A 25,787-nucleotide genomic window follows, 5' to 3' on the forward strand; every position below is an offset into this window, starting at 1 on the left:
AACTACATTAATCTGTAGGAAACAGCTGGATGTGTTGAACCCTACATTAATCTGTAGGAAACAGCTGGATGTGTTGAAACTACATTAATCTGTAGGAAACAGCTGGATGTGTTGAGCCCTACATTAATCTGTAGGAAACAGCTGGATGTGTTGAACCCTACATTAGTCTGTAGGAAACAGCTGGATGTGTTGAACCCTACATTAATCTGTAGGAAACAGCTGGATGTGTTGAACCCTACATTAATCTGTAGGAAACAGCTGGATGTGTTGAAACTACATTAATCTGTAGGAAACAGCTGGATGTGTTGAACCCTACATTAATCTGTAGGAAACAGCTGGATGTGTTGAGCCCTACATTAATCTGTAGGAAACAGCTGGATGTGTTGAACCCTACATTAATCTGTAGGAAACAGCTGGATGTGTTGAGCCCTACATTAATCTGTAGGAAACAGCTGGATGTGTTGAGCCCTACATTAATCTGTAGGAAACAGCTGGATGTGTTGAAACTACATTAATCTGTAGGAAACAGCTGGATGTGTTTCACTGTATTTTCGTCATCAAATCATCACATGAGGTCTTTGACTTTTCACGTAGTTATTTTTTATCTACTTATATAGACATTTCCAAATGAACAAAAAACTGACAAAGTAAACACACAAACATGTTTATAAGACACGACACATCATGACGCACATTCTCCTTAATTAAACCTTACAAAAAAAACTAAGAGAACCCCAAAAAAAAAAAAAAAAAACTCAAAAAGAATGAAGCTTCTTTTTCATTCAAAAACACAATTATCCACCTCCGCCATTTTAAAAGGACTTGCTGTGAAATAATTTACATGAGTGAGTGAGCGGTTCAGACAGGCTAGAGCATCTTCATATTGAGAGTGCAGATCTGTAGGTTACAGCTGAAGCATTAGTGCACTACTGTTGACTAATATCCTAATGGGTGCCCCATGGGCCCTGGTCAACAGTAGTGCACTACATAGGGAATTAGGGTGCCACTTGGGATGCATGTCTTGGATGTTATTTCATGGGCTCGTCCAGCAGGAGTGATAAGTGTTCCAGTTCAGGTCCTCCTCCTCTCCTCTCCTCTCCTCTCCTCTCCTCTCCTCTCCTCTCCTCTCCTCTCCTCTCTCAGTCCTAGTTGTCTTAAGACAGTTCAGTCTCAAATCCAGATGTATTGTTTTTAAAGACACAAAGAAATGAAGACAAAACAAAAAAGTTGCAGTGTACTGTGGTTGTTTTCTTAAATAGATATACAAAAACAAGAAGGTCGGGGGAAGGGGACTACAGTCTGTCTCCCGTTGCCATCGCCATGGTAACCATTACAGGTGGTAGCAGTAGTAGTAGTACTGGTGTGTTCCGTCTGTTGCTATAGTTACAGAACAGTTACAGAAACAGTCCGTTGCTACAATTACAGTCTGTTGCTATAGTAACAGTTACAGTAACATTCCGTGCTCTAGTAACAGTTGCAGTAACAGTCCGTTACTACGGTAACGGTTACAGTAACAGTCTGTTGCTACGGTAACAGTTACAGGTATTCAAACTCCAGTGCTTGGTGTAACGCCAGCAGGTCAGAGTGACTGGATATCCTCCAGAATGGCATGTTGTGCTGCAGGAGGGAAGGATAGAGGGGGGGAGAGAGAGATGGGGAGAGAGAGAGAGAGAGAGAGAGAGAGAGAGAGAGAGAGACAGAGAGAGAGACAGACAGACAGACAGACAGACAGACAGAGAGAGAGAGAGACAGAGAGAGAGAGACAGAGAGAGAGAGACAGAGAGAGAGAGAGAGAGAGAGAGAGAGAGACAGACAGAGAGAGAGAGAGACAGAGAGATTAGATACCTGCGGAGGGACCAACACAACACACACAACCCCAAGTCGTCATGCAAGCTACTGTACGCTAGCCTACATATACCTCTAGGGGTTTGCCAAAGAACTGCAGTTAAAACGCATGCAGCATCCCTTATAGAACCACTGACCTGTAGAACCACTGGCCTGTAGAACCACTGACCTGTAGAACTACTCACTGACCTATAGAACCACTGACCTGTAGAACCACTGCCCTGTAGAACCACTGACCTGTAGAACTACTCACTGACCTATAGAACCACTGACCTATAGAACCACTGACCTGTAGAACCACTGACCTGTAGAACCACTGGCCTGTAGAACCACTGACCTGTAGAACCACTGGCCTGTAGAACCACTGACCTGTAGAACCACTGACCTGTAGAACTACTCACTGACCTATAGAACCACTGACCTGTAGAACCACTGACTGACCTATATAACCACTGACCTATAGAACCACTGACCTGTAGAACCACTCACTGACCTATAGAACCACTGACCTGTAGAACCACTGACCTGTAGAACTACTCACTGACCTATAGAACCACTGACCTGTAGAACCACTGACCTGTAGAACCACTGACCTGTAGAACTACTCACTGACCTATAGAACCACTGACCTGTAGAACCACTGACTGACCTATATTACCACTGACCTATAGAACCACTGACCTGTAGAACCACTCACTGACCTATAGAACCACTGACCTGTAGAACCACTGCCCTGTAGAACCACTGACCTGTAGAACTACTCACTGACCTATAGAACCACTGACCTGTAGAACCACTGACCTGTAGAACTACTCACTGACCTATAGAACCACTGACCTGTAGAACCACTGACTGACCTATATAACCACTGACCTGTAGAACCACTGACCTGTAGAACTACTCACTGACCTATAGAACCACTGACCTGTAGAACCACTGCCCTGTAGAACCACTGACCTGTAGAACTACTCACTGACCTATAGAACCACTGACCTGTAGAACCACTGCCCTGTAGAACCACTGACCTGTAGAACCACTGACCTGTAGAACCACTGACCTACTGAACCACTGGCCTGTAGAACCACTGACCTACAGAACCACTGGCCTTTAGAACCACTGACCTACAGAACCACTGACCTGTAGAACCACTGACCTGCAGAACCACTGACCTACAGAACCACTGACCTGTAGAACCACTGACCTGCAGAACCACTGACCTACAGAACCACTGGCCTTTAGAACCACTGGCCCTTAAAACCACTGACCTGTAGATCCACTGACCTGTATAACCACTGCCCTGTAGAACCACTGACCTGCAGAACCACTGACCTACAGAACCACTGACCTACAAAACCACTGCCCTGTAGAACCACTGACCTGCAGAACCACTGACCTACAGAACCACTGACCTACAAAACCACTGCCCTGTAGAACCACTGACCTGCAGAACCACTGACCTACAGAACCACTGACCTACAGAACCACTGACCTACAGAACCACTGGCCCTTAGAACCACTGTATATAATACTTATTAATTAATTTCTATCATTATTATTATTGTGTCTGTAATCAATTATTGTGGTTGAGTTTTATAATCCCAATCAGTCGGTCTAAGGAACCAGAGTCTACTTTCATTTCATCATTCGGTCTAAGATGCTAAATCAATTTAAACATACACGTTATTCAATTACTGCACCCACACTGCTCGCGCTGGCCAACGAGCGTCTGCGTTGCCAAGGGCTAAAATAGAAGTCAGTTCTATTTCTGACGCAGATCGCGCTGCAAGTCCTGCCTCTCCCATCTCCTCATTGGTTTATAGAAGCAGATAGATGAAAGATGAACTGTTTTGCCGGTCGTCGTGGTAATACTATGAAAGTGTAGTTGCCAATCACCATATAAAGTCTAAAGAAGAAAAAGCCTGGAAGGAGGAGAGATGACTAGAAACGATTCGGTTGGCCGTTTTATGTGTGGATTAATTGTCGGAGTAGAGGACCTTGTGCATTTCAGGTAAAATAACAACTCAATGTTTATATCCCAGGACAAATTAGCTACGAACAGCAAGCTAACTAGCTAAATTGCCATAAATGTTTAATTCTTTTCGACCTGTCCCCAAATTAATATAATTGGTTCAGAGTTTGCTTTGATATTTCAACCTGCGTGTCGTGATCGCGTTTGGTGTGCGGGGGGGGGACGACAAAATCAATTTGCGCACGATGGTAGTGCTCCGCCCGGTTTAGGTACGGTCTCAAGAACCAGAGTCTACTTTTGTTTCATGGAAATAACAAAGGAACAAACCCAAACAGAACACAAAGCGACAGTAAGGAGAAGAAAGCCCCAAACCAAAAACCATAAACGTTACTACATCCACTACTGCATGTACACCACTCAGAGCTCACACAAACACCATAGGAGTAGGGTGAAGTTGCCCCTTGACCCTGATCTTTGGTCCATTTTTGAATCCCCCCCCCCCACTAATGGGTACGGTTAGAATTGGGGAAGGGGGGGGGGGGATTATTTTAGATCTGTACCTAGGGGAAATTTCACCCCAGAGCTCACCAAAACCCCAAACCAAAACCCCCCCCTCTAAAGGTTACTAAAAGTTACTACTGCAGGAAGGCAGGCTTGTCCACCACTCCGAAGCCCTCACACCACAACACACTCTACAGGGTCACGGCGAGGTTTTCAAAAGGTCACCTCCGCATTGTTTACCTTTTTGGCTGCCTGCTCCTCCTCCACACCATCTCCTACTACAACATAGACTACCTTCCTGCCATACCTCTGCATTATGCGCTCAAAGCAACCCTCTTTGCCTGCAATATAAACAAAGGGGGGTGGGGGGGGGGGGGGAGGTCAAGGGTTAGAGGTCAGGAGAGAGAGAGAGGGGTCAGGGTGAGGTTACCTGGCTGGCTGCATGCTCCTCGTCCCGCCCGTCGCCAACCACAACATAGGTAATGTTATTGCCGAAGCGGGAGACTATTCTCTCAAAACAGCTCTCTTTGCCTGGAGACAACAACAAAGGATGTGTACCTAGTGGCACCCTAATCGTAGTGCACTAGCTTTTGACCAGAGCCCTATGGGTGTGTTTTACGGGGTCTGGTCAACAGTAGTGCACTATGAAGGGAATAGGGTGCCAAAGAGCCCTGGTCAACAGTAGTGCACTATGAAGGGAATAGGGTACCATAGAGCCCTGGTCAACAGTAGTGCACTATGAAGGGAATAGGGTACCATAGAGCCCTGGTCAACAGTAGTGCACTATGAAGGGAATAGGGTACCATAGAGCCCTGGTCAACAGTAGTGCACTATGAAGGGAATAGGGTGCCACTTGGGACTAAAAGCTTAAACACAGATGTTTTTCTAACAAAGAGAGAGGATGAGACATTTCTGTAGATCAAGGATGGAGGAGTGGAATGAGAGGAGACGGGGAGAGAGAACAAACACACACACACACACTGATATAGCCATCTGTAAACACACATTGGTTGTTGTATTTTCCATGATAGTTCCTGACAACACACCTGGTCGCCACGGAGATGCTTCACATAAACAATGTCATCATAACAACCCTCCCCTCCCAGGCCAATGCCTGTCTCCCAAATGGCACCCTATTCCCTATGCAGTGCACTACTTTAGACCAGAGCTCATAGGGGTCCATATAGCCTCATACAGAGGTCAGATCCCTGGTCAATTTGGGTTTAGTTCCGCTTGAGGTTAATTCCATTTCCCGTTCAGGAAGTAAACTTAAATACCAATTTTGTGTGTGTGTGTGTGTGTGTGTGTGTGTGTGTGTGTGTGTGTGTGTGTGTGTGTGTGTGTGTGTGTGTGTGTGTGTGTGTGTGTGTGTGTGTGTGTGGTTCTTACCTATTTTCGTTGCGCTGTATATGTTCTCAATAGGGAAGGCAGATCCTAAACTATACAACAGAACTTTAGCCACTGCTGGTATCAGCTGGGTTGTTGTTACCAACACATTTACACAGTTACTCCTGGACACAGAGAGAGAGAGATGGGAGAGAGAAAGAGAGAGAGAGAGAGAGAGGGAGAGAGACAGGGAGAGAGAGAGAGACAGAGAGAGAGAGAGAGAGACGGAGAGAGAGATGGGAGAGAGAAAGAGAGAGAGATAGACAGAGAGAGAGAGACAGGGAGAGAGAGAGAGACAGAGAGAGAGAGAGAGAGAGAGAGAGAGAGACGGAGAGAGAGATGGGAGAGAGAAAGAGAGAGAGAGAGAGAGAGAGAGACAGAGAGACAGAGATAGAGAGAGAGACAAGGAGAGAGAGAGAGGGAGAGACAGGGAGAGAGAGAGAGAGGGAGGCAGAGAGAGAGAGAGAGAGAGAGAGAGCGAGAGAGGGAGGGAGGGAGGGAGGGAGGGAGGGAGGGAGGGAGGGAGGGAGGGAGGGAGGGAGGGAGGGAGGGAGGGAGGGAGGGAGGGAGGAAAAGAGAGGGAGGGAGGAAGGGAGAGAGAGGAGGAAGAGGGAGAGATGGAGGGAGAGAGAGGGAGGAAGAGAGAGAAAGGAAGAGAGAGATGGAGGGTGAGAAACAGAGAGAAAGGAAGAGGGAGGGAGGGGGAGAGAGGCAGAAAGAGAGAGAGGGTGAGAAACAGAGAGAGAGGAAGAGAGGGAGAGAGACAGAGAGAGAGAGAGAGAGGCGAGAAGAGAGAAAGACAGATAATTAGTATCAGTATTGACTGTTCCATTACATAAAATTAGCTCTGATCTCTGTTTTATTTGTCCAGTTCATGTTCATGTCAGAGACCGACTCAGTGTGTCGGCAGCCATTTTGTGTGCGGGGTGGGAGGCGTGTCCAGTGTGGGTGGAGGGGGCGGGGCACCTGGAGCTGATGATTGACAGGGACTTGAGTGCGTTGGTGAGCCAGGAGTCTGTTAAAGCCTCTACTTCAGCTCTCAGTTGTAACCACGCATCCCTCTTAGCCGGGCCCAACAGGCCTGTCAACAATAAACAACATCAACAATAAACAACAACAATAAACAACATTAGGGGCAGGATTTAATCTGACCACACTTTGTCCACAATGCGCCATATCAAAGGTTTTTCCAATCGAGCCGACATATGCCATTTTGTTTTTACAGTGAACGCTGTCTTCATGAACACAGAAACATTGTCTTTTAAACCACTAAGAAACATTTAGTATTGTCCTGTACTAAAGTACTAAAGTACTAAAGTACTAAAGTAAAGTACTAAAGTACTAAAGTACTAAAGTAAAGTACTAAAGTACTAAAGTACTAAAGTAAAGTACTAAAGTACTAAAGTAAAGTACTAAAGTACTAAAGTAAAGTACTAAAGTACTAAAGTACTAAAGTACTAAAGTAAAGTACTAAAGTACTAAAGTACTAAAGTAAAGTACTAAAGTACTAAAGTACTAAAGTAAAGTACTAAAGTACTAAAGTACTAAAGTAAAGTACTAAAGTACTAAAGTAAAGTACTAAAGTACTAAAGTACTAAAGTACTAAAGTAAAGTACTAAAGTACTAAAGTACTAAAGTAAAGTACTAAAGTACTAAAGTAAAGTACAGGACGATACTAAATGTTTCTCAGTGGATTAAAATGTACACACTATACATATCAGTTGACAGTTAAAAAAAAAAAAATCTATATATTTATCCCACCCCCTGCCTAAAAAAGAGCTCTCTGATTGGCTCCTCTCCAGTATACTCTTCTCCGATTGGCTTACCCCCCACATTGTTTTTGTATGTGCTATACATCTCTTTGACTCTTCTGTAGCGGAAGGCTAGTTTCCTCATCCAGTCCACCCCTCCGCGGACGCCCGTCGCCAGGCACAGACTCGCGCTGGTCGCCGCTGCATGGAAGCCATCAGTTGCAAAACTGTAAGTACTGTCAATAATAATAATAATAATAATGTTTTATTATAAAAACTGTCAATAATGATAATAATAATAATGTTTTATTATAAAAACTGTCAATAATGATAATAATAATATCATTTATTATAAAAACTGTCAATAATAATAATAATAATAATGTTTTATTATAAAAACTGTCAATAATGATAATAATAATATCATTTATTATAAAAACTGTCAATAATAATAATAATAATAATGTTTTATTATAAAAACTGTCAATAATGATAATAATAATATCATTTATTATAAAAACTGTAAGTACTGTCAATAATAATAATAATAATAATGTTTTATTATAAAAACTGTCAATAATAATAATAATAATAATAATATAATATAATATAAACTGTAAGTACTGTCAATAATAATAACAATGATGTGTTTTATTATAAAAATGGTAAGTACTGTCTATAATAATAACAATGATGTGTTTTATTATAAAAATGGTAAGTACTGTCTATAATAATAACAATGATGTGTTTTATTATAAAAATGGTAAGTACTGTCTATAATAATAACAATGATGTGTTTTATTATAAAAATGGTAAGTACTGTCTATAATAATAACAATAATAACAATGATTCCTAATGGTTGACTCAAATGATTTAAGCCTGATTTTGCTGTCGATCCTGCGTGCTTGTCGTTGAGTTTATAATTGCAAACATCAGCAGTTTTTTTTTGTTACGCAACTACGCAGGATGGACATTTGCGTAGTTACTTGTAGTTCTTGCATTGTCTACGTACCACAGGAGGTTGGTGGCACCTTAATTTGGGAGGACGGGCTTGTGGTAATGGCAGGAGAGGAATTTAATTACATTATTTTTTTTTTAACTAGGCAAGTCATTTAAGAACAAATTCGTATTTACAATGACCGCCAAACCCAGGACGACGCTTGGCCAATTGTGCTCCGCCTTATGGGACTCCCAATCACGGGCCAGATTTGATACAGCCTGGAATTGAACCAGGGACTGTAGTGATGCCTCTTGCACTGAGATGCAGTGCCTTAGACCGCTGCGCCACTCGGGAATTACTAGAATGGCATTCCATTCGCTCTGTTCCGGACATTATTATGAGCCGTCCTCCCCTCACCAGCCTCCTCTGGTATGATGTAGGCTTAAATGAGTAGTTGAGGATGTTTACAACTTGATGTTAGGTGACGTTTGTAGTGGCTGCTTAAAGAAAAGCATCCCATGGATTCCAGTTTCTCCTGACCCACAGACGGTTCTCAGAGCGAGGAACCGTCTGATCTCAAGTTGTTCACATCCTGAACTCCTCATTTAACTGCGAAGAAGAAAACGTAGGGATGTTGAACGCTCACCTCAGGTCCTGTCCGTTGTCGTCCGATGACACATCATCAATATGGACCTGATCACACTCCTGCACACCCACCCACACATACAGACAGAAACACACACACACACAGAAACACACACAGACAGAAACACACAGACAGACAGACAGACAGAAACACACACAGACAGACAGACAGAAACACACACAGACAGACAGACAGAAACACACACAGACAGACAGACAGAAACACACACAGACAGAAACACACAGAAACAGAAACACACACAGACAGACAGACAGAAACACACACAGACAGACAGACAGAAACACACACAGACAGACAGACAGAAACACACACAGACAGAAACACACAGAAACAGAAACACACACAGACAGACAGACAGAAACACACACAGAAACACACACAGAAACACACACAGAAACAGAAACACACAGAAACAGAAACACACACAAACAGACAGACAGAAACACACACAGAAACACACACAGACAGAAACACACACAGACAGACAGGCAGACACAGACACAGACAGAAACACATACAGACAGAAACACACAGACAGACAGACAGACACAGACACAGACAAGTTTAAGTCTTTAGTTTGTGTCACTAGGGGGCAGTGTCTACACATGAAGGAGCTACACACGTATCACAACCTCTCAGAGGAGGAGGAATGCTGATCTAGGATCAGTTCGACCTTTTTAAAATCACAATGCATTAGATTACACTGTCAGTGGGGATCTGATCCCAGATCAGTAGCTGTATCTATACAGTGTGTGTGTGTGTGTGTTCCTGAGCTCACCTACCTCTAAGTCATTGAAGAACAGGTGTGTGTACCTACCTCTAAGTGGTTGAAGAACAGGTGTGTGTACCTACCTCTAAGTCATTAAAGAACAGGTGTGTGTACCTACCTCTAAGTCATTAAAGAACAGGTGTGTGTACCTACCTCTAAGTGGTTGAAGAACAGGTGTGTGTACCTACCTCTAAGTGGTTGAAGAACAGGTGTGTGTACCTACCTCTAAGTGGTTGAAGAACAGGTGTGTGTACCTACCTCTAAGTCATTAAAGAACAGGTGTGTGTACCTACCTCTAAGTCATTAAAGAACAGGTGTGTGTACCTACCTCTAAGTGGTTGAAGAACAGGTGTGTGTACCTACCTCTAAGTGGTTGAAGAACAGGTGTGTGTACCTACCTCTAAGTGGTTGAGGAACAGGTGTGTGTACCTACCTCTAAGTCATTGAAGAACAGGTGTGTGTCTGCCAGGTTAAAGATCATCTCTTCCATCCTCAGTCCCAGTGTCACCGCCATGGGAGGGTCCTGTCAATCAATCAATACAACCGTCAATACATCCGTCAATACAGTCTCCATGTGTCGGGGGGCTAGGTTAAGTCTGTTATATCTGGTGTAATTATCCAGTGTCCTGTAATTATCCGGTGTCCTGTGTGAATTGAAGTATGCTCCCTCTAATTCTCTCTCCCTCCCTCTCCCTCCCGGAGGACCTGAGCCCTAGGATCATGCCTCAGGACTACCTGGCATGATGACTCCTTGCTGTCCCCAGTCCACCTAATCGTGCTGCTGCTCCAGTTTCAACTGTTCTGTCTGCGGCTATGGAATCCTGACCTGTTCACCGGACGTGCTACCTGTCCCGGACCTGCTGTTTTCAACTCTCTCTCTCTCTCTCTCTCTCTCTCTCTCTCTCTCTCTCTCTCTCTCTACCGCACCTGCTGTCTCGACCTCTGAATGATCGGCTATGAAAAGCCAACTGACATTTACTCTTGAGGTGCTGACCTGTTGCACCCTCGACAACCACTGTGATTATTATTATTTGACCCTGCTGGTCATTTATGAACATTTGAACATCTTGGCCATATTCTGTTATAATCTCTACCCGGCACAGCCAGAAGAGGACTGGACACCCCTCAGAGCCTGGTTCCTCTCTAGGTTTCTTCCTAGGTTTTGGCCTTTCTAGGGAGTTTTTCCTACAACCGTGCTTCTACACCTGCATTGCTTGCTGTTTGGGGTTTAGGCTGGGTTTCTGTACAGCACTTTGAGATATCAGCTGATGTACAAAGGGCTTTATAAAATAAATTTGATTGATTGATCAAACAAACAATCGAACAATCAATCAATCAATCAATCAATCAATCAAATGTATTTTATAAAGCTCTTTCTACATCAGCAGTTCTCAAGTGCTTGTACAGAAACCCAGCCTAAAACCCTCAACTGTTCTGGGTAGAGAGGAACCAGGCTCTGAGGGGTGACCAGTCCTCTACTGGCTGTACTGGGTAGACCAGAGGAACCAGGCTCTGAGGGGTGACCAGTCCTCTACTGGCTGTACTGGGTAGACCAGAGGAATCAGGCTCTGAGGGGTGACCAGTCCTCTACTGGCTGTACTGGGTAGAGAGGAACCAGGCTCTGAGGGGTGACCAGTCCTCTACTGGCTGTACTGGGTAGAGATGAACCAGGCTCTGAGGGGTGACCAGTCCTCTACTGGCTGTACTGGGTAGACCAGAGGAACCAGGCTCTGAGGGGTGACCAGTCCTCTACTGGCTGTACTGGGTAGAGATGAACCAGGCTCTGAGGGGTGACCAGTCCTCTACTGGCTGTACTGGGTAGACAAGAGGAACCAGGCTCTGAGGGGTGACCAGTCATCTACTGGCTGTACTGGGTAGAGAAGAACCAGGCCATGAGGGGTGACCAATCCTCTACTGACTGTGACAAATGAGGAGCCTTCATCACCACCATCATCATCACCACCATCACCCCCCCCCCCCCCCCCTGCCCTCCTCCCCCCTCTGCCTGGTATGTTCAACTAATCTCAGTAGATGCTGAGAGAGAGAGAGAGCGAGAGAAAGACATGTCACACTTGTTCTGTCCCATCAACATTATGTCCCTTTAAAAATCCTTGGGGGACTGGGTGGGTGTGAGAGAGGTTTGGGGGGCAGCCCTGCCAACCCGCAGCTCAGCTGCAAAAACCATCATCTGCGATAGATAGGCGATTCGCTGACACGGTGAGACTCCCAGAATAGACACATACCGAGCACAGAGATAAATGGAGAGAGGGAGGGAGAGAGAGAGAGAGAGATGTAGAGAGAGGGAAGGAGAGAGAAAGAAATGGAGAGAGATGGAGGGAGAGAGAGAGACATGGAGAGAGAGGGAGGGAGAGAGAGAGACATGGAGAGAGAGAGGGAGGGAGAGAGATGTAGAGAAAGACATGAAGAGAGAGACATGGCGTGGGAGGGCAAGGGGTGAAAAGAAGGAAAGTTGGGTAAAGAGGGAGAGACATGAAGAGAGAGAGAGACATGTAGAGAGAGAGAGAGAGAGAGACATGTAGAGAGATGGAGGGACATGGAGAGAGAGACATGGAGAGAGGGAGAGACATGTAGAGAGAGAGAGAGACATGTAGAGAGAGAGAGAGAGAGAGACATGTAGAGAGAGGGAGAGACATGGAGAGAGAGAGAGACATGTAGAGAGAGGGAGAGACATGGAGAGAGGGAGGGAGAGAGAGAGACATGGAGAGAGAGAGAGAGAGAGAGAGAGAGAGACATGTAGAGAGAGGGAGAGACATGGAGAGAGGGAGGGAGAGAGAGAGACATGGAGAGAGGGAGAGACATGGAGAGAGGGAGGGAGAGAGAGACATGGAGAGAGAGAGAGAGACATGTAGAGAGAGGGAGAGACATGGAGAGAGGGAGGGAGAGAGAGAGACATGGAGAGAGGGAGAGACATGGAGAGAGGGAGGGAGAGAGAGAGACATGGAGAGAGAGGGAGAGACATGGAGAGATGGAGAGAGAGAGAGACATGTAGAGAGAGGGAGAGACATGGAGAGAGGGAGGGAGAGAGAGACATGGAGAGAGAGGGAGAGACATGGAGAGAGGGAGGGAGAGAGAGATACATGGAGAGAGAGGGAGAGACATGGAGAGATGGAGAGAGAGAGAGACATGTAGAGAGAGGGAGAGACATGGAGAGAGGGAGGGAGAGAGAGAGACATGGAGAGAGAGGGAGAGATGGAGAGAGAGAGAGACATGTAGAGAGAGGGAGAGACATGGAGAGAGGGAGGGAGAGAGTGAGACATGGAGAGAGAGGGAGAGACATGGAGAGATGGAGAGAGAGAGAGACATGTAGAGAGAGGGAGAGACATGGAGAGAGGGAGGGAGAGAGAGAGAGACATGGAGAGAGAGAGAGAGAGAGAGAGAGAGAGACATGGCGTGGGAGGGCAAGGGGTGAAAAGAAGGAAAGTTGGGTAAAGAGGGAGAGACATGAAGAGAGAGAGAGACATGTAGAGAGAGAGAGAGAGAGAGAGACATGTAGAGAGAGGGAGGGAGAGAGAGACATGGAGAGAGAGGGAGGGAGAGAGATGGAGGGAGAGAAAGACATGTAGAGAGAGGGAGGGAGGGAGAGAGAGATAAAGGTGAAGGAGAGCGATAAAGAGAGGAAGAGAAGGGTGCCAGAGCCAAGACCACCCTGCTATTAACTCAGTCTGTTCCATCACATCTCCTTTCCCTCGTTTCAAATACCACATCGTCTAAACCAATGACCAGCCTGCGGCTTCTTCAGGTAAATATTTGATAATTATTTTATCAGTCACCTGTGCCAAGGAGAGGTATACAGTAGGAGAGGTATACAGAAGGAGAGGTATGGAGAGGTATACAGTATGAGAGGTATGAAGAGGTTTACAGTAGGAGAGGTATACAGTAGGAGAGGTATACAGAAGGAGAGGTATACAGTAGGAGGGGTATACAGTAGGAGGGGTATACAGTAGGAGAGGTATACAGTAGGAGAGGTATGGAGAGGTATACAGTATGAGAGGTATGGAGAGGTTTACAGTAGGAGAGGTATACAGTAGGATAGGTATGGAGAGGTATGCAGTAGGAGAGGTATACAGTAGAAGAGGTATACAGTAGGAGAGGTACACAGTAGGAGAGGTATACAGTAGAAGAGGTATACAGTAGAAGAGGTATGGAGAGGTATACAGTAGGAGGGATATACAGTAGGAGAGGTATGGAGAGGTTTACAGTAGGAGAGGTATACAGTAGGAGAGGTATACAGTAGGAGGGGTATACAGTAGGAGAGGTATACAGTAGGAGGGGTATGGAGAGGTATACAGTAGGAGAGGTATACAGTAGAAGAGGTATACAGTAGGAGGGGTATACAGTAGGAGAGGTATGGAGAGGTATACAGTAGGAGAGGTATGGAGAGGTATACAGTAGGAGAGGTATGGAGAGGTATGGAGATGTATACAGTAGGAGAGGTATGGAGAGGTATACAGTAGGAGAGGTATGGAGAGGTATGGAGATGTATACAGTAGGAGAGGTATCTACAAGGTGTTGGAAAGTGTTCCACAGGGATGCTGGCCCCATGTCAACTCCGACGCTTCCCACAGCTGTGTTAAATATGCTGGATGTCCTTTGGGTGGTGGACCATTCTTGATACACACACGGGAAACTGTTGAGCGTGGAAAAACTCAGCAGTTTTTGCAGTTCAAAGGCAGTTAAATCTGCTGTCTTGCCAATTCACCCTCTGAATGACAATAGGGCTGTGGCGGTCATGACATTTAGTCAGCAGATGATAGTTGTGCAAATGACTTCTGGTCTCGTGGTATTTGACCTTTAATTAGCATAAACACGTTTAGCATATCCTGGCTTCCACGCAAAGCCTACAAGCTGATGCAGACCTTAGGAACATCTACACTTATTAAATCCATGTAATATAGCCTACACCATCACAATAAATCCATGTAATATAGTCTACCTACACCATCACAATAAATCCATGTAATATAGTCTACCTACACCATCACAATAAATCTATGTAATATAGTCTACACCATCACAATAAATCCATGTAATATAGCCTACCAACACCATCACAATAAATCCATGTAATATAGTCTACACCATCACAATAAATCCATGTAATATAGTCTACACCATCACAATAAATCCATGTAATATAGTCTACCTACACCATCACAATAAATCCATGTAATATAGCCTACCAACACCATCACAACAAAATCCATGTAATATAGTCTACACCATCACAATAAATCCATGTAATATAGCCTACCTACACCATCACAATAAATCCATGTAATATAGCCTACCAACACCATCACAATAAATCCATGTAATATAGTCTACACCATCACAATAAATCCATGTAATATAGTCTACCTACACCATCACAATAAATCCATGTAATATAGTCTACCTACACCATCACAATAAATCCATGTAATATAGTCTACCTACACCATCACAATAAATCCATGTAATATAGTCTACACCATCACAATAAATCCATGTAATATAGTCTACACCATCACAATAAATCCATGTAATATAGTCTACCTACACCATCACAATAAATCCATGTAATATAGTCTACACCATCACAATAAATCCATGTAATATAGTCTACCTACACCATCACAATAAATCCATGTAATATAGTCTACACCATCACAATAAATCCATGTAATATAGTCTACCTACACCATCACAATAAATCCATGTAATATAGTCTACACCATCACAATAAATCCATGTAATATAGTCTACCTACACCATCACAATAAATCCATGTAATATAGTCTACCTACACCATCACAATAAATCAATGTAATATAGTCTACACCATCACAATAAATCCATGTAATATAGCCTACCTACACCGTCACAATAAATCCATGTAATATAGTCTACCTACACCATCACAATAAATCCATGTAATATAGTCTACACCATCACAATAAATCCATGTAACATAGTCTACACCATCACAATAAATCCATGTAATATAGTCTACCTACACCGTCACAATAAATCCATGTAATATAGTCTACACCATCACAATAAATCCATGTAATATAGTCTACCTACACCATCACAATAAATCCATGTAATATAGTCTACACCATCACAATAAATCCATGTAATATAGTCTACCTACACCATCACAATAAATCCATTGTAATATAGTCTACACCTTCACAATAAATCCATGTAATATAGTCTACACCATCACAATAAATCCATGTAATATAGTCTACACCATCACAATAAATCCATGTAATATAGTCTACCTACACCTTCACAATAAATCCATTGTAATATAGTCTACACCATCACAATAAATCCATGTAATATAGCCTACACCTTCACAATAAATCCATGTAATATAGTCTACACCTTCACAATAAATCCATGTAATATAGCCTACACCTTCACAATAAATCCATGTAATATAGTCTACCTACACCATCACAATAAATCCATGTAATATAGTCTACCTACACCTTCACAATAAATCCATGTAATATAGTCTACCTACACCATCACAATAAATCCATGTAATATAGTCTACCTACACCATCACAATAAATCCATGTAATATAGGCTACCTACACCATCACAATAAATCCATGTAATATAGTCTACACCATCACAATAAATCCATGTAATATAGTCTACACCATCACAATAAATCCATGTAATATAGTCTACCTACACCATCACAATAAATCCATGTAATATAGTCTACCTACACCGTCACAATAAATCCATGTAATATAGTCTACCTACACCGTCACAATAAATCCATGTAATATAGTCTACCTACACCATCACAATAAATCCATGTAATATAGTCTACACCATCACAATAAATCCATGTAATATAGTCTCCCTACACCATCACAATAAATCCATGTAATATAGTCTACACCATCACAATAAATCCATGTAATATAGTCTACCTACACCATCACAATAAATCCATGTAATATAGTCTACACCATCACAATAAATCCATGTAATATAGTCTACACCATCACAATAAATCCATGTAATATATTCTACACCTTCACAATAAATCCATGTAATATAGTCTACACCATCACAATAAATCCATGTAATATAGTCTACCTACACCATCACAATAAATCCATGTAATATAGTCTACACCATCACAACAAATCCATGTAATATAGTCTACCTACACCATCACAATAAATCCATGTAATATAGTCTACACCTTCACAATAAATCCATGTAATATAGTCTACACCATCACAATAAATCCATGTAATATAGTCTACACCATCACAACAAATCCATGTAATATAGTCTACCTACACCTTCACAATAAATCCATGTAATATAGTCTACACCATCACAATAAATCCATGTAATATAGTCTACACCATCACAATAAATCCATGTAATATAGTCTACACCATCACAATAAATCCATGTAATATAGTCTACACCATCACAATAAATCCATTGTAATATATTCTACACCTTCACAATAAATCCATGTAATATAGTCTACACCATCACAATAAATCCATGTAATATAGTCTACCTACACCATCACAATAAATCCATGTAATATAGTCTACACCATCACAACAAATCCATGTAATATAGTCTACCTACACCATCACAATAAATCCATGTAATATAGTCTACACCATCACAATAAATCCATGTAATATAGTCTACATACACCATCACAATAACTCCATGTAATATAGTCTACACCATCACAACAAATCCATGTAATATAGTCTACCTACACCATCACAATAAATCCATGTAATATAGTCTACACCATCACAATAAATCCATGTAATATAGTCTACATACACCATCACAATAACTCCATGTAATATAGTCTACACCATCACAACAAATCCATGTAATATAGTCTACCTACACCTTCACAACAAATCCATGTAATATAGTCTACCTACACCATCACAATAAATCCATGTAATATAGTCTACCTACACCATCACAATAACTCCATGTAATATAGTCTACACCATCACAACAAATCCATGTAATATAGTCTAACTACACCATCACAATAAATCCATGTAATACAGTCTACCTACACCATCACAATAAATCCATGTAATATAGTCTACACCATCACAATAAATCCATGTAATATAGTCTACATACACCATCACAATAACTCCATGTAATATAGTCTACCTACACCATCACAATAAATCCATGTAATGTAGTCTACCTACACCATCACAATAAATCCATGTAATATAGTCTACCTACACCGTCACAATAAATCCATGTAATACAGTCTACCTACACCATCACAATAAATCCATGTAATATAGTCTACACCATCACAATAAATCCATGTAATATAGTCTACCTACACCATCACAATAAATCCATGTAATATAGGCTACCTACACCATCACAATAAATCCATGTAATATAGTCTACACCATCACAATAAATCCATGTAATATAGTCTACACCATCACAATAAATCCATGTAATATAGTCTACACCATCACAATAAATCCATGTAATATAGTCTACACCATCACAATAAATCCATGTAATATAGTCTACCTACACCATCACAATAAATCCATGTAATATAGTCTACACCATCACAATAAATCCATGTAATATAGTCTACCTACACCATCACAATAAATCCATGTAATATAGTCTACACCATCACAATAAATCCATGTAATATAGTCTACCTACACCATCACAATAAATCCATGTAATATAGTCTACACCATCACAATAAATCCATGTAATATAGTCTACACCATCACAATAAATCCATGTACTATAGTCTACACCATCACAATAAATCCATGTAATATAGTCTACCTACACCTTCACAATAAATCCATGTAATATAGTCTACCTACACCATCACAATAAATCCATGTAATATAGTCTACACCATCACAATAAATCCATGTAATATAGTCTACCTACACCATCACAATAAATCCATGTAATATAGTCTACCTACACCATCACAATAAATCCATGTAATATAGTCTACCTACACCATCACAATAAATCCATGTAATATAGTCTCCCTACACCATCACAATAAATCCATGTAATATAGTCTACACCATCACAATAAATCCATGTAATATAGTCTACACCATCACAATAAATCCATGTAATATAGTCTACACCATCACAATAAATCCATGTAATATATTCTACACCTTCACAATAAATCCATGTAATATAGTCTACACCATCACAATAAATCCATGTAATATAGTCTACCTACACCATCACAATAAATCCATGTAATATAGTCTACACCATCACAACAAATCCATGTAATATAGTCTACCTACACCATCACAATAAATCCATGTAATATAGTCTACACCTTCACAATAAATCCATGTAATATAGTCTACACCATCACAATAAATCCATGTAATATAGTCTACACCATCACAACAAATCCATGTAATATAGTCTACCTACACCATCACAATAAATCCATGTAATATAGTCTACCTACACCTTCACAATAAATCCATGTAATATAGTCTACACCATCACAATAAATCCATGTAATATAGTCTACACCATCACAATAAATCCATGTAATATAGTCTACACCATCACAATAAATCCATGTAATATAGTCTACACCATCACAATAAATCCATTGTAATATATTCTACACCTTCACAATAAATCCATGTAATATAGTCTACACCATCACAATAAATCCATGTAATATAGTCTACCTACACCATCACAATAAATCCATGTAATATAGTCTACACCATCACAACAAATCCATGTAATATATTCTACCTACACCATCACAATAAATCCATGTAATATAGTCTACACCATCACAATAAATCCATGTAATATAGTCTACATACACCATCACAATAACTCCATGTAATATAGTCTACACCATCACAACAAATCCATGTAATATAGTCTACCTACACCATCACAATAAATCCATGTAATATAGTCTACACCATCACAATAAATCCATGTAATATAGTCTACATACACCATCACAATAACTCCATGTAATATAGTCTACACCATCACAACAAATCCATGTAATATAGTCTACCTACACCTTCACAACAAATCCATGTAATATAGTCTACCTACACCATCACAATAAATCCATGTAATATAGTCTACCTACACCATCACAATAACTCCATGTAATATAGTCTACACCATCACAACAAATCCATGTAATATAGTCTAACTACACCATCACAATAAATCCATGTAATACAGTCTACCTACACCATCACAATAAATCCATGTAATATAGTCTACACCATCACAATAAATCCATGTAATATAGTCTACATACACCATCACAATAACTCCATGTAATATAGTCTACCTACACCATCACAATAAATCCATGTAATGTAGTCTACCTACACCATCACAATAAATCCATGTAATATAGTCTACCTACACCGTCACAATAAATCCATGTAATACAGTCTACCTACACCATCACAATAAATCCATGTAATATAGTCTACACCATCACAATAAATCCATGTAATATAGTCTACCTACACCATCACAATAAATCCATGTAATATAGGCTACCTACACCATCACAATAAATCCATGTAATATAGTCTACACCATCACAATAAATCCATGTAATATAGTCTACACCATCACAATAAATCCATGTAATATAGTCTACACCATCACAATAAATCCATGTAATATAGTCTACACCATCACAATAAATCCATGTAATATAGTCTACCTACACCATCACAATAAATCCATGTAATATAGTCTACACCATCACAATAAATCCATGTAATATAGTCTACCTACACCATCACAATAAATCCATGTAATATAGTCTACACCATCACAATAAATCCATGTAATATAGTCTACCTACACCATCACAATAAATCCATGTAATATAGTCTACACCATCACAATAAATCCATGTAATATAGTCTACACCATCACAATAAATCCATGTAATATAGTCTACACCATCACAATAAATCCATGTAATATAGTCTACACCATCACAATAAATCCATGTAATATAGTCTACCTACACCATCACAATAAATCCATGTAATATAGTCTACACCATCACAATAAATCCATGTAATATAGTCTACACCATCACAATAAATCCATGTAATATAGTCTACCTACACCATCACAATAAATCCATGTAATATAGTCTACACCATCACAATAAATCCATGTAATATAGTCTACCTACACCATCACAATAAATCCATGTAATATAGTCTACACCATCACAATAAATCCATGTAATATAGTCTACACCATCACAATAAATCCATGTACTATAGTCTACACCATCACAATAAATCCATGTAATATAGTCTACCTACACCTTCACAATAAATCCATGTAATATAGTCTACCTACACCATCACAATAAATCCATGTAATATAGTCTACACCATCACAATAAATCCATGTAATATAGTCTACCTACACCATCACAATAAATCCATGTAATATAGTCTACCTACACCATCACAATAAATCCATGTAATATAGTCTACCTACACCATCACAATAAATCCATGTAATATAGTCTCCCTACACCATCACAATAAATCCATGTAATATAGTCTACACCATCACAATAAATCCATGTAATATAGTCTACCTACACCATCACAATAAATCCAAGTAATATAGTCTACACCATCACAATAAATCCATGTAATATAGTCTACCTACACCATCACAATAAATCCATGTAATATAGTCTACACCATCACAATAAATCCATGTAATATAGTCTACCTACACCATCACAATAAATCCATGTAATATAGTCTACACCATCACAATAAATCCATGTAATATAGTCTACACCATCACAATAAATCCATGTAATATAGTCTCCCTACACCATCACAATAAATCCATGTAATATAGTCTACACCATCACAATAAATCCATGTAATATAGTCTACCTACACCATCGCAATAAATCCATGTAATATAGTCTACCTACACCATCACAATAAATCCATGTAATATAGTCTACCTACACCATCACAATAAATCCATCTAATATAGTCTACCTACACCTTCACAATAAATCCATGTAATATAGTCTACACCATCACAATAAATCCATGTAATATAGTCTACCTACACCATCACAATAAATCCATGTAATATAGTCTACCTACACCATCACAATAAATCCATCTAATATAGTCTACCTACACCATCACAATAAATCCATCTAATATAGTCTATCTACACCATCACAATAAATCCATGTAATATAGTCTACCTACACCATCACAATAAATCCATCTAATATAGTCTACCTACACCATCACAATAAATCCATCTAATATAGTCTATCTACACCTTCACAATAAATCCATTGTAATATAGTCTACCTACACCATCACAATAAATCCATTGTAATATAGTCTCCCTACACCATCACAATAAATCCATTGTAATATAGTCTACACCTTCACAATAAATCCATGTAATATAGTCTACACCATCACAATAAATCCATGTAATATAGTCTACCTACACCATCACAATAAATCCATGTAATATAGTCTACCTACACCTTCACAATAAATCCATGTAATATAGTCTACACCATCACAATAAATCCATGTGATATAGTCTACACCATCACAATAAATCCATGTAATATAGTCTACACCATCACAATAAATCCATGTAATATAGTCTACCTACACCATCACAATAAATCCATGTAATATAGTCTACCTACACCATCACAATAAATCCATGTAATATAGTCTACACCATCACAATAAATCCATGTAATATAGTCTACACCATCACAATAAATCCATGTAATATAGTCTACACCATCACAATAAATCCATGTAATATAGTCTACACCATCACAATAAATCCATGTAATATAGTCTACCTACACCATCACAATAAATCCATGTAATATAGTCTACACCATCACTATAAATCCATGTAATATAGTCTACACCATCACAATAAATCCATGTAATATAGTCTACCTACACCATCACAATAAATCCATGTAATATAGTCTACACCATCACAATAAATCCATGTAATATAGTCTACCTACACCATCACAATAAATCCATGTAATATAGTCTACACCATCACAATAAATCCATGTAATATAGTCTACACCATCACAATAAATCCATGTACTATAGTCTACACCATCACAATAAATCCATGTAATATAGTCTACCTACACCTTCACAATAAATCCATGTAATATAGTCTACCTACACCATCACAATAAATCCATGTAATATAGTCTACACCATCACAATAAATCCATGTAATATAGTCTACCTACACCATCACAATAAATCCATGTAATATAGTCTACCTACACCATCACAATAAATCCATGTAATATAGTCTACCTACACCATCACAATAAATCCATGTAATATAGTCTCCCTACACCATCACAATAAATCCATGTAATATAGTCTACACCATCACAATAAATCCATGTAATATAGTCTACCTACACCATCACAATAAATCCAAGTAATATAGTCTACACCATCACAATAAATCCATGTAATATAGTCTACCTACACCATCACAATAAATCCATGTAATATAGTCTACACCATCACAATAAATCCATGTAATATAGTCTACCTACACCATCACAATAAATCCATGTAATATAGTCTACACCATCACAATAAATCCATGTAATATAGTCTACACCATCACAATAAATCCATGTAATATAGTCTACACCATCACAATAAATCCATGTAATATTGTCTACACCATCACAATAAATCCATGTAATATAGTCTACCTACACCATCGCAATAAATCCATGTAATATAGTCTACACCATCACAATAAATCCATGTAATATAGTCTACACCATCACAATAAATCCATGTAATATAGTCTACCTACACCATCACAATAAATCCATGTAATATAGTCTACACCATCACAATAAATCCATGTAATATAGTCTACCTACACCATCGCAATAAATCCATGTAATATAGTCTACACCATCACAATAAATCCATGTAATATAGTCTACCTACACCATCACAATAAATCCATCTAATATAGTCTACCTACACCATCACAATAAATCCATCTAATATAGTCTATCTACACCATCACAATAAATCCATGTAATATAGTCTACCTACACCATCACAATAAATCCATCTAATATAGTCTACCTACACCATCACAATAAATCCATCTAATATAGTCTATCTACACCATCACAATAAATCCATGTAATATAGTCTACCTACACCATCACAATAAATCCATTGTAATATAGTCTCCCTACACCATCACAATAAATCCATTGTAATATAGTCTACACCTTCACAATAAATCCATGTAATATAGTCTACACCATCACAATAAATCCATGTAATATAGTCTACCTACACCATCACAATAAATCCATGTAATATAGTCTACCTACACCTTCACAATAAATCCATGTAATATAGTCTACACCATCACAATAAATCCATGTGATATAGTCTACACCATCACAATAAATCCATGTAATATAGTCTACACCATCACAATAAATCCATGTAATATAGTCTACCTACACCATCACAATAAATCCATGTAATATAGTCTACACCATCACAATAAATCCATGTAATATAGCCTCCACCTTCACAATAAATCCATGTAATATAGTCTACCTACACCATCACAATAAATCCATGTAATATAGTCTACCTACACCATCACAATAAATCCATGTAATATAGTCTACACCTTCACAATAAATCCATGTAATATAGTCTACACCATCACAATAAATCCATGTAATATAGTCTACACCATCACAATAAATCCATGTAATATAGTCTACACCATCACAATAAATCCATGATTTATTTTAGACAGGTCTAAAGAAGCTGTGATAGGAAGAAAATGTAGTCTATTTCAGAAGAACAGAATGACACACTCCGAGTTGTCGTTATGTTAGGCCCTGATCTGGCGTCGCCGTATGGCTGCGGGCTACAAAACAAAAATATAAAACAACACATTAAGTGTCATGTTTCACAAGCTGAAATAAAACATCCCAGAAATGTTCCATATACACAACAAAGCATGATCATTACACAGGTGCACCTTGCGCTAGGGGACAATAAAAGGCCACTCTAAAATGTGCAGTTTTGTCACACAACACAATGCCACAGATGTCTCAAGAATTTGGCAGTACGTCCAACCGGCCTCACAGGGTAGGATAGAATAGGGTAGGGTAGAGTAGGGTAGAATAGAGTAGGGTAGAATAGAGTAGGGTAGAATTAAGTAGGGCAGAATAGAATAGGGTAGAGTAGGGTAGGGTAGGATAGAATATAGTAGAATTGAGTAGGGTAGGATAGAATATAGTAGAATAGAGTAGGGTAGTATAGAATATAGTAGAATAGAGTAGAATAGAGTAGGATAGAATAGAGTATGGTCGAGTAGGGTAGAATAGAGTAGAGTGGGGTAAGGTAGGATTGAATACAGTAGGGTTGACTAGGGTAGAGAAGGGTTAAATAGAGTAGAGTAGGGTAAGGTATTGTAGAATACAGTAGGGTAAGGTATTGTAGAATACAGTAGGGTAAGGCATTGTAGAATACAGTAGGGTAAGGTATTGTAGAATACAGTAGGGTAAGGCATTGTAGAATACAGTAGGGTAAGGTATTGTAGAATACAGTAGGGTAAGGTATTGTAGAATAGAGTAGGGTAGGTGTTGTAGAATAGAGTAGGGTAGGTGTTGTAGAATAGAGTAGGGAGAGTAGGGTAGAATAGAGTAGAGTAGGGTAAGGTAGGGTAGAATAGAGTAGGGTTGACTAGGGGAAGAGTAGGTTAGAATAGAGTAGGGTAAGGTATTGTAGAA

The 25,787-nt window shown here is 39.8% G+C and overlaps 1 protein-coding gene across 7 annotated transcripts in view; it reads right to left on the reverse strand.

Annotated features, from left to right (window-relative positions):
• Window positions 1-450: 450 nt before the first annotated feature.
• The window catches only part of eya4 (EYA transcriptional coactivator and phosphatase 4), a 143,092-nt gene continuing 117,755 nt past the window's right edge, over window positions 451-25,787 (reverse strand). For 2 of the 7 annotated variants that reach the window (XM_036976404.1, XM_036976400.1), the window contains 7 exons: window positions 10,263-10,352; window positions 9,040-9,110; window positions 7,528-7,688; window positions 6,668-6,782; window positions 5,705-5,826; window positions 4,556-4,656; window positions 451-1,617 (listed from right to left, as the gene is read on the reverse strand). In XM_036976404.1, the coding sequence (XP_036832299.1) occupies window positions 1,537-1,617; window positions 4,556-4,656; window positions 5,705-5,826; window positions 6,668-6,782; window positions 7,528-7,688; window positions 9,040-9,110; window positions 10,263-10,352 (741 nt within the window). In that variant the 3' untranslated portion in view covers window positions 451-1,536. Of the gene's footprint in view, window positions 1,618-4,555; window positions 4,657-4,745; window positions 4,847-5,704; window positions 5,827-6,667; window positions 6,783-7,527; window positions 7,689-9,039; window positions 9,111-10,262; window positions 10,353-25,787 lie in introns of all 7 variants that reach the window. The other 5 variants (XM_036976401.1, XM_036976402.1, XM_036976403.1 and 2 more) reach the window with 5 other exon arrangements.

The sequence above is a fragment of the Oncorhynchus mykiss genome, chromosome 4, assembly GCF_013265735.2.
Source record: "Oncorhynchus mykiss isolate Arlee chromosome 4, USDA_OmykA_1.1, whole genome shotgun sequence".
NCBI classification, from domain to species: Eukaryota; Metazoa; Chordata; class Actinopteri; order Salmoniformes; family Salmonidae; genus Oncorhynchus; species Oncorhynchus mykiss.